Source organism: Notamacropus eugenii, chromosome 2, assembly GCF_028372415.1.
Source record: "Notamacropus eugenii isolate mMacEug1 chromosome 2, mMacEug1.pri_v2, whole genome shotgun sequence".
Lineage (NCBI taxonomy): Eukaryota > Metazoa > Chordata > Mammalia > Diprotodontia > Macropodidae > Notamacropus > Notamacropus eugenii.
In genome coordinates this window covers 213647716-213663524 of record NC_092873.1, presented here as the reverse complement: position 1 = coordinate 213663524, position 15809 = coordinate 213647716, and the positions used below count along the sequence as shown (strand labels likewise).

Genomic DNA, 15809 nt, shown 5'->3' with positions numbered 1-15809 from the left:
GACATTGGGCAAGTAAGTTTTCCTCCTCCATAAAATGAGGACAATAATAGCACCAATCCTCACAAGATTTTTGTTGGGATCAAATATGATAATGCACATAAAGTGCTTTGAAAACCTTTAGGCAAAACCTTTAGGCAAAACCTGAGGCCTCAAGGACATATGTGGCCCTGTAGGTCCTCAAGTATGGCCCTTTGACTGAATTCAAACTTCACAGAAAAAATTCCCTTAATAAAAGGATTTATTCTGTTTAATGTGGACTCAGTCAGAAGGCCACACCCAAGACCTTAGAAGGTCACATGTGGCCTTGAGGCTGCAGGTTCTCCACTCCTGCTTGAGTCGTTATGTAATATTAGCCATTCTTGTCATTATCCAGCATTTTTCATCCTTTTAATAATTTTATGGTGAGGTTTAGCAAGAAATGGTCCTAGGACAAGACACTATCTTTCTATTATTTTTTTCATAGTTAATACTCAAGGACATTTTGCCTGGGTGGATAAAATATTTGCTTTTGTAGTTGAATTAAAGCATCCAGATCATCTACAGTAAAACTCCTGTAACAGACAGAATGGGGAAAATGGCGTGCTTCATTCAATCCGTACATCATTTTGATCTCATCTGCTAGATGTCTATATTTTGAAAGCTTTTCTTTTCATGTACTTTGGAGATTTTATTTGATGTGGGGACATATATTAAAATTTTTTTAAAGTTTTCTGGATCCACATCTGAGTGATTGTGGGCAATATTTCAGTCTGTAATAATGATATAATTCTAGTAAAGTTTTCTGGTTGAGTGCTCTAGGATCTTTGCATTTGTAGAATAGAAATTAATCATGCAAAAGATACCAAGTTCCTGACATAATCTAACCCGTCAAGCCACAGCTGTCTGGGTATTAGGTAGGTCCTATTATAGATTGCTGTGATATTGTAGCATTTCTAGTATTTCTTTGCATAATCCAAATTAATCACAAAGTCTGGGTTCTATTAGGATAATCCTTTAATACTTTGGTGTTGAATTGCCATAAAACCTCCTCTGTTTGCACAAAGATACTTTACTGTTTTTATTATTGCCACTTTTGTTTTTATTAATACAACTCTTCCTCAACACCCCACAGTTTAATAACTACTGTTGCTTTTTACTGTGTGATGTTTTTTCATGTGCATGTCTTCCTCTCTCTTGCAACATTCCTAATTTTTATCCAAATAACCTTATATCTGTACCTCCAAGATTTTGGGTATTGCTCTATTAAATTCCAGCCTTTACCATAAATTGTCTATATGTCATCAGAAACTTCGCTGGATATTTTTTTAAAGTTTATTGATAGCTTCTGTTTCTATAGCATTCACATTTCCTCTGGTATCTTCCTCCATCCCTTATGAGAGCACTATCCCACATAACAGAGAATATTAAGAGGAAAAAAGAGAAAAAAAGCAATGAGCAAAAATAATATATAGAAAAAATGGAAAATATGTTCAATGTTCATTACTCGTGGTACTCCTACCTCTATAAAGGAGTGGGGGAGATATCTTTTCATATTTTTTCTTTAGGGGACAAGTTTATTTTAATTTTATAACATTCATTTGCAATTCTGTCATTGTGGTTGCTTTTTCCACTTACACTGTTGTAATTCTTATGTATATTGCTTTATTGGTTTTTTCTGGTGTTGTTTTAAGAAGATTATCCTTCCTGTGAAACCAAGCAATACTCACTGATTACCCTACACATTTTAGGATGCCTGAGCTAAGTTCTCATTAAGCTCACTTGCTGCATGACAAAAATAACTTTGAATATAGAAGCTATTTGTTAGTGAGCAGACAAATCTACGTAGAATTAGCCTTAGATTAACCTTTGAAGTATGAACCCATTTTTCACCCCTTTGCACCCTTTTTTATTGTTCCTCAAGCCCTCATGTTATCAGTTTTTGATTTATTAAATCATGCTGTGAATGTAAAAAATCAATACTTATCTCTCCTACATACTGACTGGATGGACTTCTCGGAAGGATGAAGCAAAATGGACTCCTGCAGTGAGTAAGTTGTATTAGACCATCTCTAGTTTTGGCTTCTCTGTGCCACATTTTTTACCAACTTTGAGGTGATGTGATAATGATAAATTACGTTAGCACTGCTTTTTAAATTATAATTATTCATTTGTTTAAGTCATAGCTAATGTGTACATTGATAGACTTAACTTTGTGTACCCAATTTTGTTTGTTGAACTTGGTAAGTTGATGCAGTGTGCGTGTGTGTGTGCGTGTGTGCACATGCACACACATGTGCGCACTGTTTTGTTGTCATGGCTAATTATGGTTACTTATTTTGGGGGTATGAAAAGATTCTAGATCAACAATTATACCAAAAAGAGAAGTGCTACCACAGAAACATTCTAATAAACCAGTCCTTATTAATGGATATGCACTTCAACATGTCACCTTCAACAATATACTGTGCAAATGGTGGTGATAGTAGTGGTGAAAGTGGGTACCATATTTTAAAAAAGGTCATTTTAAAATGGATTAGTGCCCAAGTACATTTCAAAATGTACTTGGTTTGTGGCTTAACATAATAAAAAATTATTTGATTACTTCTGAAGGATAACTCATTAATTAATCAAAACTATCTGTACAGAATTAGGAAATTATAAATTCTTCATGAAAAAGTTAATAAAATAGATTATTTAACTTGGCTATTTTAAAAGTTGCTATTCTTTAATAAAAAATGTTTGAGGGTAGATATGATTAAATTAATATCAGTGCTGAATTAGACTTTAACTTGGGTAGATACTACCATTTTTATGATAGCTTTGCCTGTTTTTTCACATGATGTAGTTTTTGCTTATATAAATAGACACTACACATTTATAGATGAAATATATGCATATTTTCGATCAAATATGCATACTACATTTCAAAACAAAAGAAAATAAGAAAAACACACTTTCAAAGCAATACTGGAAAACAGATAGGATGCTTCAATATTTCTCTTTCAGGTTTTATAAATGTTATTTTTGACATTTCAAGTTGAAAGAAAAAAATTCAACAAAGCTAAGAGAAATACTCCGTCAAGGACCTGGGAGGTTATCTGCTTTGGTGGATCAGCTGTATGTACCACATTTTAGAAAGGGCATTTAAGAAGCAGAAGAATATGTGGAGAACCACAAGGATGATAAAAAGAAGCTGGAGAAGAGAAAATTTAAGGGAAATATGATAATAGTCTTTAAGTATTTGGTGATCTGACTTGCAGAATATGGATTAGCAAAGATATTGGTTCACTTTCTTGCACTTTATAGGTCACAACAAAGAACAGTGATTTAGGTTAGAGAAATTCTAGTCCAGTTTGGTCACTTACTGGTTATGTAAATTGTCTAAATTACCTTTGAAACTCAGTTTCTTCATCTCTAACATAAGAATGATAACACTATCTGCTTTGCCTACTTCACAGGGGGTTTATGAGGATCAATAGAGGTAAGATGTGGAAGAGCTTTGAAAACTATGATGCACTATACAAATGTTAGATACGATAAGCAGTATATTTATTACGAAGTGAAACAGACTGAGAAAATAACTTAAGGAAACAATTTTAAATAAAATGATCAATTTAGAAATGGATATGGTAGAAAGACCTATTATATTCAAACATATTCCAAAATATCAACTATACGTGATCTTATTTTTAATGAATATGTTTAATGATGATGATGGTCACATCTAATACTTATATAGCACTTTAATGTTTGCAAAGCATTTTACATATATTACATTATTTGATCTTCACAACAACTTTGTGAGATAGGTGCTATTATTATCCCCATTTTATAGATGAGAAAACTGAGGCTGACAGAAGATATGTAACTTCCTACAAAGCTAGTAAGTGCCAGAGGCAGGATTTGAAGTCAGGTCCCCCCGACTTCAAGTCCAAAACACAATTCACAATCCTATGACCAGGAAATTTTATTGTAGCCATTAGCATGTAACAGATTTTCAAAGTTGGAAGAGAAACTAGAGTTCATCTAATCCAATACCTGTATGGAACATGAATCCACTCAGAACAGAAAGAAATATATGTAACTTAATATTTATTTAAATATTTCTTCAGTAAGATTTCTATAATTCAAGTCTCTTGAATTGTGTTCATATTAATATTTCCCAGGAAATTCCCTGACAGAAGTTAATAAGATGTTGAAATGCTGATTTGTATTTAGAAGATTCTACATACTGATAAGCTGTTTTCACAATTTCTCGCAAATTCACAATAGCTATAAAGGTCTACATGTTGGTAGGTAACTAACTGTAAATGTGGTTACTCCAAAAAGAAAAAAAGAATGTTTTTCATTTTTTTCCCAAACATCAATTCTAGCCAAAAACAAAAATCAAAAGTCTCCTTGCTTTCCACGTCAGAACTTATGCTGATACCAACACTGTTTATAAGACTCCATTCTCTTCTAATTCAAACTGAGATACAACTAGGGGCCTTGACCTTGAGTGCATTTTTCTTATCAAGGCTATTTTGTTTTCATACCACCTAAACATCTATTTTCTAACATTTCCAGCTGTGAAATTTGCCTAGTCAGTTGTCAGAATGCTAGAAGAAGCTATCCCCAAATCATTCTTTTCTATTTAATGGACCTTCATCCAAGCAAAAGGTATGTGGGCAGCTCACAAAAGGGAGAATAAGTCATATATTACCCCTTTAGGTCTGAAGAAGCCATCAATACAAGTCTCACAGTTGATGCCTGTGGTGTTCTGAGTACAGTTAATGCATACACCACCTCCAATGTACTTTCCATGGATATTCAAGCTCAGGTTTCTGCTGGCAACATTTTCATCATAATAGCATTCTTCAGCCTTCCCGTGACAATTGCATGCTGCAAAAGAGACAAATGTGTTAGTAAATATCACTGACAGTCTGCAGACACATAAAAATAACATTTTTAGTGAAGAATTAACAGTGTTCTTTTATTACTCTGACATCTGTGTTGTTCATATGGGCATGTGTTGAAAATAGCATACTTCCTTCTTACGATGAATATCTTCCTGAGATATTCAAATGAGCAAGGCTCAGCTGTAAGCAGCAACTGCATTTCCTGGGCACAGTATTTATTTCAACAACCATTTTATTGAATCAAAAATAATTCAGACATTTCTTATTTTTTCTATTTTAACAAGGACCAAATTAGTTACTAATTGAGCATTGCCATCAACATGTCCACAGTCATTTAATATCGCACAGACATTTGTGTCCCTGCTATGTGCAAGACGCTGCAGAGAATATAAAGACATATCAGACATGGCCCCTGACCTTAAGGAGCTGACAGTTGAGAAAGGAACGTAATAGGTACAATACAAGGCAGGATGTGATTAACATAGGCATCTTGTTAATGTCCAGAGAATATTGGACCTAGAATTAGATTACAGGCAGTTATTGGTTGGGTGACCTCAGGTAAGCCACTTTCTTGAAAATTTCAGTTCTCTAGTCTGTGAAATGGGAGTAATAAACATTGTTACTATCTGCTGCACAAGGTTGTTATGAAGAAAGTCCTTTGCAAATCTTTAGTACACTCTTTCAGTAAATCGTTTAGCTGCTTTAGGCTGCTAGGTGGTGCAGTAAATAAAGCACTGGACCAGGAGTCAGGAAGACCACAGGTTAAATCTGACCTCAGATGCTTAACTGATGTATAATCTTGGGCAAGGCAGTTAAGTTCTGTGTATCTCAGTTTCCTCATCTGTAAAATGGAGATAATAATAATAGCGCTTACCTCCCAGAAAATTTGTGAGATAAGATTTGCGAAGTGTTTTACAAACAAACCTTCGAGTACTATGTAAATGCGAGTTTGTATCGTTGTTGTTTGAGCCTTTCAGCTCTGTCCAACTATTCATAACTTCATTTGGGGTCTTCTGGCAAAGATATGGAAGTGGTTTGGCCACTTTTTTCTCCAGCTTATTTCACACACAACCAAACTGAGGTGAACGCGGTTAAGTGACTTGCTCAGGATCACAGAGCTACTAAGTGTCTGAGGGCAGATTTGAAATATTATTATTACAAGCCAACAAATATTTGTTACATAGTTGTCATTCAGCCATTTGGTTGTGTCCAACTGTTCATGACCCCATGGATCATATCACAACAATACTGTCCAAGGGGTTTTCTGGGAAAGATACAGGAGTGGTTTGCCATTTCCTTCTCCAGTGAATTAAGGCAAACAGAGGTTAAGGGACTTGCCCAGGGTCACAAAGCTAGTATCTGAGGCCAGATTTTAACTGGTCTTCCAGACTCTAGGCTCAGTGTGTTATTCACCGAGCCATCTAGGTTATGTAGTTACTATGCAAAAAACATCATGATACATGTTATAGATACAAAGCAAGTCTTAATTTAATTAGCCAGGTACCCAAGTAACTATGATAAAATGTCAAATATGAAGAACTTAGAGAGATTTCAAGAGATAGTGGAAGATAGAAGGACCTGGCGTACTTATGGTCCATGGATGTCATGAAAAGTGGGATGTGAATGAATGACTGAACAGAAACAAACAAGATTAGTTACTTGTTCCTCTCCCTTCATTGTTGGTTACTTTGTAGCCTCTTCTTGGGCTAGTGCTAAGAATATTGGAGGAGGAGTCAAGGGAATTGGGTCTAATTTCCTTCTCTGAAAAGTGAAAGAATTAGACTCAATGACCTCTAAGGGTCCATTCCAGTTCTTAATCTATGCTATTCTGAGACGGAGTCCAAAGAAAGTATGATACAAAAAAAAAAAAAATGCCTGGGGGAAAATAGCGTCCAACTAAGAGAAAAGGGAAGAATTAAAGAATGAAGTGGTATCAGAGCTGGGTCTGTAGCATGGATAGGGTTTGATAGGTGGAATTTGGGGTATAGAATATACAGTCAGAGAAAATGGAAAGCTATATTCAGGGAACTGTGAATAGATTAATTTGACCAAAGCATAAGTTTGAGTGGACAGAAGGAAGCAAGGTAGGGAAAGCATTTAGTAAATACTTTCTGTGAACACTTTATAAATACTTTCTCATTGGATTCTCATAACAGCTCTGGGAGGTAGGTGCTATTATTATCCCCATTTTATAGTTGAGAAAACTGAGGTAAGACTTGCCATGGGTCTCACAGCTAGTTAAATATCTAAGATTAGATCTGAACTGACTCCAGATTTATCACTCTATCCACTGTACCACCTAAATGCTGTGCTTGATGAATTAAAGAATTTAAAATTCATTTAAGAGTCAGAATGAAGAAGTGGAAATAATTCCAGAGTCTTGGCTTTCTTACTTACTTGTTTTATGTATAGCAAGTCACTTAATTTCAGGGTGCTTATGTAACAAATGAGGATTTGAACTAGCCTGCCTCTGAGGACCCTCCAAACTCTAAGGCCATGATCCTTTGATCCTACTTCATTTGTTGATATTCAGAGCAGTAATGGACTGCTTTAGTATAATATCAATGGCAATAGAAAGGAAGGAACAGATTTTAGATAAGTACAAGAACTCATATAACTTGGCAACATATAATACGGGAAATAAGGGAGAAGTGAAAGATGACTCTAGCATTTTGAATCTTTGGAAGAATTACAGTAACCATAACTGAAAGAGGTATAAGCTAGTGTGATTTTGGTAAAGAGCTAATGAGTTCAGTTTTAGAAGCTGGCTAGAACTAAGGAGCAATATTTATTAGGTAATTTGGAATGTGAGATTGGCATTGGAGAAGGAAGATGGACTAGGGCCCAGAAGTAGGGAACCTGGGGCCTCGAGGTCACATGTGGCTTTCTAGGTCCTTGGGTACAGCCTTTTATCTGAATCCAAGTTTTACAGAACAAATCCTTTTCTTAAGGATTTCGTTCTGTGAAGTTTGGATTCAGTCAAATGGTTACACTTGAGCATCTAGAGGGTCACATATATCCTCGAGGCCACAGGTTCCCCACTCCTGGTAGGCTCATAGCTTTGGCCATTAACTCCACAAGAGTGAAGGAGATCATTTAGGAGAGAGTACTGTATCCATGAAAAGAAGAATGATCAAGAGTAGTATACCTATCCTAGATGGTATAAATGGTGTATCCTTTGGAGGTGGTAGGTATTAATGAGACACTTCACATATTATCTGACAGCCTTAGCATTAACCTTGATTTGTCACTCCCTCATTTTGTAATTACCAAATTTTGTTGTTTCTACCTCTAAAACATCCTTATCTGTCTTACTCTACTCATATATTTTTCAAGGTGGTTTTAACTTGCATTTCTCTAATCAACAATGATTTAGAGCATTTTTTTATACAACTATATACTGTTTTGATTTCTTCATTGGAAAACTGTCTATTCATATCTTTTGACCATTTATCAATTGGGGAATGACTCTCTACTTATATGACCATCATCTTAGTACAAGGTCTTATTACATCTCACTCTGACTATTGCATTGACCTCCTAATCAGTCTTTCTGCCCTAAGTCTCTCCCCATTGCAGTACACTGAGTTAACAAAATAATTTTCCTGAATCATAGATCTAAAATATCACTCCCCTACTTAATAAACTATAGCAACTCCCTGTTGTTTCTAAGATAAAATATAAACTTAAATGCTTACTGTTTAAAGACCTTCACAATCTGGTGGCAAGTTATCTTCTGGTCTATTGTACGTTACTCCTCCTGCATTCAATAATCAAGCCAGACTGACCTTCCTTCTAAGCCTCTCACATGACACTTCATATCCCTTCTGTATGCCTTGGCACTCACCATTTCTCTTCTCCTTCCTCACAAAATCCTTCTCTTCCTTTAAAATGCATCTCAAGAACTATCTTCCACAAGGAGCCTTCCCTTCTCCTCTCCAACTACTGGTGGCTTCCATCCCTAACTACCCTGTATTTATTCTTTATAATTATTGTACATTTACTTATATATGTACTCAATGCCTTTCCCATTAAAGTCTAAGATCCTTGAGATGAGGGACTGTCTCATTCATAGTATTCATATCTCTTGCACCTGCCGTAGTGTCTGGAAAACAGTCACTGCTTAATAAATGTTTACTGATTGATTAATTGTTATTATTGTTCAGGCTTTTCAGTTGTGTCTAGCTCTTTGTGACGCTGTCTTGGTATATTTTTGTTTTTTGAGTTTTGTTTTTGGATTTTTTTAGGTTCTTTTTTTTTTTTTTTTTAAAGATAACTGGAGTAGTCTGACATTTCCTTCTCTGGCTCATTTTAGAGATAAAGAAACTGAGGCAAGGATTAAGTGACTTGCCCAGGATCACATGGCAAATAAGTGTCTGAAGATACATTTGAATTTAGGTCTTCCTGACTCCAGGTCCAGCACTCTATCCTCTGCATCACTTAGATGCTCTGCCTTTGGCTTATACTTTGTGCCATGGAGACAATAAAAGTTTTATTTTCCTGTTCATATTGTAAGAATAGATGCAAAGTTACCAATACAGTAGTCTACTTACCTAAATTCTGCACTTCGGATATAGTGTCTATACTCAGATAAATGATGATGTAATGGTGATAATGCATCATTAAGGAATTGTAGCTATAAGTATAGTCAAGTTTCAGGCAATATAAAGCTCCCTCAAACTAACACTAAAGGAGTCTAATCATCTTTGATACTCTGATTTTGGAGATCAGCAAAAAGCACTAGAAATTGGATGCTTTTACTTTAGGTCCCACCTGACATAGTAAAAACTAAAGGAAAAAAATGGGTAGACAACATTAAGCTTATAAAAAAATTCACTCAAAATGTTTCTCAGTGAAATACCATCAAACTAAGAGCATTGTGACATTTTATCTTGGACTAAATCATAGGGGCTAAATATAAAAATTATGTGGGAAAGCGCAATCATTTAGAGGACCTGGTGTTTTCAGAAAAAGAATTAGGATAAATCTTTATCTATAGAAATCATATCAATAGGATGGAATTTTGAAAAACCAAACACAGAGTATTACTATATAGGTCTCTGAAAGGACAAAACATGACATTTTTACCTGAGAAGTAGTATGTAAGCAAATAATATGTGAAAGGATAGACCACAAAAACCAAAATGGAATCAGTGGTGAGGCCTATACTGTAAGCAAAAGAGGTAAAATTATATCACACGTAAGGCATAAAAGTAAGCCTCCTACCCAACTCTGCATTGATGAAGTCTTTACTGTAGGCATATGTCCTTTTGATCACTACATTCTATGAAAGATAAGAAAACACCAGAGAGTAAAGAGCAAGCATTTGCCAGACAAAGCATAAGTCCCAGGTAGTAGCTTAGAATGGCATATTTCTTGGACCAAAAGTTAAGGGAAACAATTCCAAGAAAACAAACTAGGTGCAAGGTTGGTCTGGGCAAAGAGCATTGAATTTCAGCAGAGACGTATTTGAGAAGCGTTAATTCAAGTCAAGCAATATTTTATTCAGTGCCTACTATGTTCTACAGACAGTGCTAGGCACTAGAGATACAAAGAAGGGCAAAAATAGTCCCTTCTCTAAAAATGTACAGTATAACCAATATCTAATAGTGCCATCCTGAAAGGAAGTATGGAAACTATTCCTGAATCACATAGCAAGGTCAGTGGAGCATTGGAACACTATTAATAAGAAGAGGAAATATGGATATTTTTAAAGAATAGTTTATATGATAATCTGATAGAACTTGTCTGATCATGAGCCTAAAGAAGACTGTGCCACAGACACCAATGGCATGCTCTGCTTCTCCACTCATTTCAGTCAATAAATATTAATTAAACACTTTCTGTTTAACAAGGATCATGTGAAGTCCAAAGAAAAGTCTTAAGTAGAAGTACAGTCCTTGCATTCATTAAGTCTACACTCAAATGGGGGAAGCAGCATATACACAGGTATACGTAAGATATATGGAGTAGACACAAGAGAACAGAAGGAAAGTCACTAGCATCTGGAGAAACAAAAAGGTCTCCTATAGAAAGTGATGCTTAGGCTTGAGTCTTGAAGAAAGTCATTCTAAGAGGGAAGATGGTAAATAAAATGCTGGTCCTAAAAAAAGAGCTACCTGAGAGGGTGTGAGAGTTGATCCATCTAATTTAACCCTACTAACTGAAAAAAAACTCAAATAACATTAGTAAGTGTTTTATAATATGAAAATTTTCATTTATTAAGATAAGAAATACATTTAATATTCTTTTGTTGAAAAAGGATGCTACTTGGTAGCAAAGTTTCATAAGTCAAAACAGAATTCCAATCCACTACCCTTGTTAATAATTTTTCAATAAATATGACACATTTAGAATGACAGAGCTACAAGAGAAACAGGAGATGTTACCTAGTCCAGTGGATTTTAAGTGTTTATCATACTTCTATCTCCCAAACAGTTAAACCTAACTAGATTTTCAACAGTTTTAAAATTTCTGTTTGTTGTTGTTGTTGTTTTAGAGTCCTAGAGAAAGAAACAGCACCATCTCCATTGGTTGTGTATTCTGTTTGACATGTAAATGTAAGAACAATTTTTTATATGTAGTCTAACTTACTCAAGCTGCAATTTTAGTCAGTTACACACACACACACACACACACACAAGTTTAATCCTGTCACCATGCCTTTGTTCATGCTCTTCTTCCTACCTGAAATATCCTTTCTTCTCTCTGCCTATGCAATTTCTGCCTTCAAAGCTCTATTGAAGACCCATATCCACCATGAAGATTTCTTGACTACAGCACAAACTTATTTCAACCTTATCTAAGCTCCTCTGCCATTTTTCTCATCAGTACTACATAAGTTATATAAAAAAAGTCCACAAACATCCATGATCAATACAAAGGAAAAGTCCAGGAAAAGTGCTATAGGAAATTTGGGAAGAGAGCAGTCACTTTCATTTGATAAGATTAGGGAATGTCTCATAGAGCAGCGGGGACCTGAGCCTTGTCTTGAGAGTAAAAAGGATGCAACAGAAATGTGGTAGGAGTCTTTTCCAGTCACAAATATTATCTTGTGTGAATGCATAAAGCAAAGGGGGAATAGGATGCTACTGAGCAATAGCTACTAAGTTTGACTAAAATGTAGACTAGTCAATCTAGGTGTTCAAGCCAGTCATTCAGTGACAGTCTAAGGAGTTTCTGCTTTATCCTATAGAAAGATGGAATCTGAGAACTTTTTGGAGAAAGGGAATGATATTCACAGAACTGCTCATGTATTATTTTGGAAGATGTGAATGGAATAGTTTGAAGAGGGGAGAATCTGGAGTCAGAGGGACAAATTAAAAGGCTATTTGTGTTGCAGACCTTGACCTACTTCCTGTTCTTAGTATAGAGCCCTCCAGCTTGGACCTGACCAAGCACCAAGTTGTGCTTCCAATTACTTTTTACCACCATACCTGAAACCTAGCCTCTCATGCATCAGTAAAATTTCTGAATCACAGTGACCATCATTTGCCAGCTAAGTGCCCCATTTCCAAGAGCCAAGCCTAAACTAGTTTCATTTGATTGAGGCAGTGTCATTTATTATTTTTCTCTTCATTGATCCTTACTCAAAACTTCTCTACCCTGCTTCCACTCAGCTTCATGGATTTCCATGTAAGCATATGAATGGCTTTTATTTTTTTAATCAGGATTACTCCTTCATCTTTCTTCTAAACATGGTTTTTTTCTTTCATTGCTAGATTTAAGCAGAATATTCTGACATTGTTTCATTATATTTGTGAAATGTTTGAGAGATATATGCATATATGTGTATTTATATATATATACACACACAAATGTATATGCATACTTATATACATGTATTATATGCACAGATACATAAGTCGGAATTTCAAATTCTGTTTTTATCTATACTGTCACTGTATTCATATAGAAAATGCTGAGGTCATAAGAAGCTTTCTGGATCTATTCCCTGGATCAGTGGGAAATAGGGTAGTAGAGGCAGTATTATTTTAATCTTACAGAGGAGACTGAAGCAGAACAGTTAAATATCAAGATCATACAACAAAAGGTGTTTATTCCCAGAACTTTCAGTGGTTAGAGGAATCTCCACTTGACTAGACCATACCAAAAATAATATGAGGATATCACTGCTATGGGAATTTTCCATCATGTATATAGGTATAATTTTTACTATGATGACACCAGTTTCAATAAAAGTTCTACTTAAATCTGTCTCATTATGGCAGGGGCTGTTGAATGCTATGCCAGCAGAGTACAAATTCCGTCAGGTCTTGCCAAGCTGGAAAGGCTTCAAGGACAGACCAGATGATGGACTGTATAGCTGTCAGCCAAAAAAGGACTGGCCTACCTAAATTTGAGGTGGCTCATCACCAGAAGACTAGCCACAAGGTGGTGAATATTTTCAGCCATAACAACTAAGTGACTGACCGTCTACTACATTAACAGAAGGGTTACATTCTGCTTCAGTGAAGAGGATATCCACCCTGACAAAATCACCAATCTTCAAAGTAATGGACTAAATGAGGTATTAAAAAAGATTTATTTGAAGATGGGATCTGATCATTTCATTTCAAAGAAATAGAATGACACCTTTTTAAAATATTTAATCACATTATTTGAATTTGTACTGCATATTTCCACTAAGTTGAAACCTTATGGAATGTTCCATATTTTATATGGGTATGTCAAGATAAAATTTTACTTTATAGCAACATGTTTGTTTTTAAATTTCACATTTAAAATTATTTAAATCTTATAAATGATCATATTTAACAGAATTATAACTTCAAATGTTACAAATTTAAATGTATATGACTACATCCATTGGATTTATTAGTCATACTAATGAAGACCTAGCTCAGTGTCTCAGGCAACAAAAACACAGAATGCTAAGGAACAAGACATTTGTGTTCATTTGAACTGACATCTTTGAGAAGTGAAAAATGTATTTTAACATTTAATGCCCTGATAGGAAACAACTATGAACCTATATACACTGGAATAAAAAGACTTACTGATTTTTAGATCTACATAAATGAGAGGCAATATGTTATTGTGGACAAAATGCTGGGCAAGGAGTTAGGATGATGTGGGAGGCAGCATAGCATAGTGAATTTAGAGTCAGAAAACTTCAGTTCAAACCCTGCCACTTTAAGCTCTATCAGGCTCAGTTTCTTCATCTGTAAAAAATGAAAGGGTTGGACTAGGAAATTTCCAAGCTCCAATCTAGCTCTAAAAGGTATAGTTCTGTGACACAAGTTCAAAATTTGCCTCTGAGACTTACTAGTTGGGTGATATGATGCAATCTTCCTGAGCCTCAGTTTTCTTATTTTTAAATGCAGAGACTATCATCTGAAGTACTTGGGCTCAGAGTTACTGGTATATAAAGCACCATGTATACTTTAAGACACTATGTATAAATGAAGTTATGGTTAGTTATTAATTGTGATGAAGTTTTAATTGCACACACACAACAACATACAGCTAAGTAGCAAAGTAGATAGAGCACTGGACTTGGAATCAGGTATACTCATCCTCACGAGACACTAACTAGCTGTGTGGGACACTTGGCAAGTCACACCACCCTGTTTGCCTCAGTTTTCTCATCTATAAAATGAGTTGGAGAAGTAGATGGCAAACCACTCCAGTATCGTTGCTAAGAAAACCCCAGATGGGGTCACAAAGAGTCAGACATAACTGAAAACAACTGAACAACTGTAACACAGCAATAACAGGAGACAATATGAGAAGGTGAGTTGGAAGCCAGATGTCCAAAGCCTGTCATCATCATATTTTATGTGACTGTTAAGAAGCCAATGGAAAAAAGATTTACTGTACATTTGTAGAGCCAGTGTGATGTTGATGACATAATACTTCAAACGTAGTTGAGAAATTAAACCCTTGAAAAACAGACAAGTTCTGTCATGTTGCTTTTGAACTTTGTACTAAAACAGACATTGTATGAAGAATGCAATACAGAGTCATACAAATAAATATCAAGAGTTACACAAACATCTTTTTGGTATGTTTAGACAATCCTAAACCATAATGGGCACTGGCAACATAAAAATCTGGCTCTCAATTCAGAAACCACTTTAAGTTTCAACTTTTACTAAAGAGCATAAATACTGGCATTAAAAAAATGTACCACTGTCAAAATGTGTTATGAGAAATACGCAGTCATCACATCCTCAGTGTAATGGAAAAATAAAGCATCTATATTCTGGTCCTCTATAGGGAAAGTTAGTGTTGCTAATGGTATTGCTTAACCCTGTGAGTGGATGTGGCTAAAAAAAGCTGATATGTGAACAAACAGTCCTTTTCACAGTTCAATCATGGGAAAACTGGTCATTTTTCTAAGGGATAGTTGCTGTATCTAATAAATTAGAATAAAAAAGAAGCCCATGGCTACATGAGAAGTTGATTTGGAATCTCTGCGTCATTTTCTATACCTCATAAAATAATAAAAAATGAGAGTTGGAAGTGACCTTAGAGATCACCTAGTCAAAGTCCCTCATTTTCTCAGGGAGGAAACTGACACGAAGAGGAAGAGGAGGATCTATCCTATTATAACAGGAATATGGGAATGATCAATGAGAAACTCATCCTTCAAGCATTCTCAGTGTTCTGCCTGACACATTCAAAGTTCGTTTATATGTAGAGACTGGGTAAACTTGTTTTCAGAAAGGTGTAATGGAAAGGTCCTACTTCCAGACCTTAGAGCATGTGAAGTATTCTGTTTCTAGGCTGATTGCCTGTCTTTTTGATTAGTCGCTAAAACAGAACTAGGTGTGTATATAAAAGACTCTCATGGGGTCAACTCATTTCTCTGTCCTGTTTGACACCATTCAAATGAAGAGAAAGAGACTCTGGGTTGGGGGACAGAGTTAATATTGGCAGAGATGACCTCTCCAACTGGACTGACAT

General features: G+C 35.5%; 1 protein-coding gene across 2 annotated transcripts in view; it reads right to left on the bottom strand.

Moving 5' to 3' along the window:
* The window catches only part of LAMA2 (laminin subunit alpha 2), a 795715-nt gene that overhangs the window by 434515 nt on the left and 345391 nt on the right, over nucleotides 1-15809 (bottom strand). For both annotated transcript variants that reach the window (XM_072637652.1, XM_072637653.1), the window contains exon 8: nucleotides 4682-4860. In XM_072637652.1, coding sequence (XP_072493753.1) covers nucleotides 4682-4860 — 179 coding nt within the window. The remainder of the gene's footprint in view (nucleotides 1-4681; nucleotides 4861-15809) is intronic.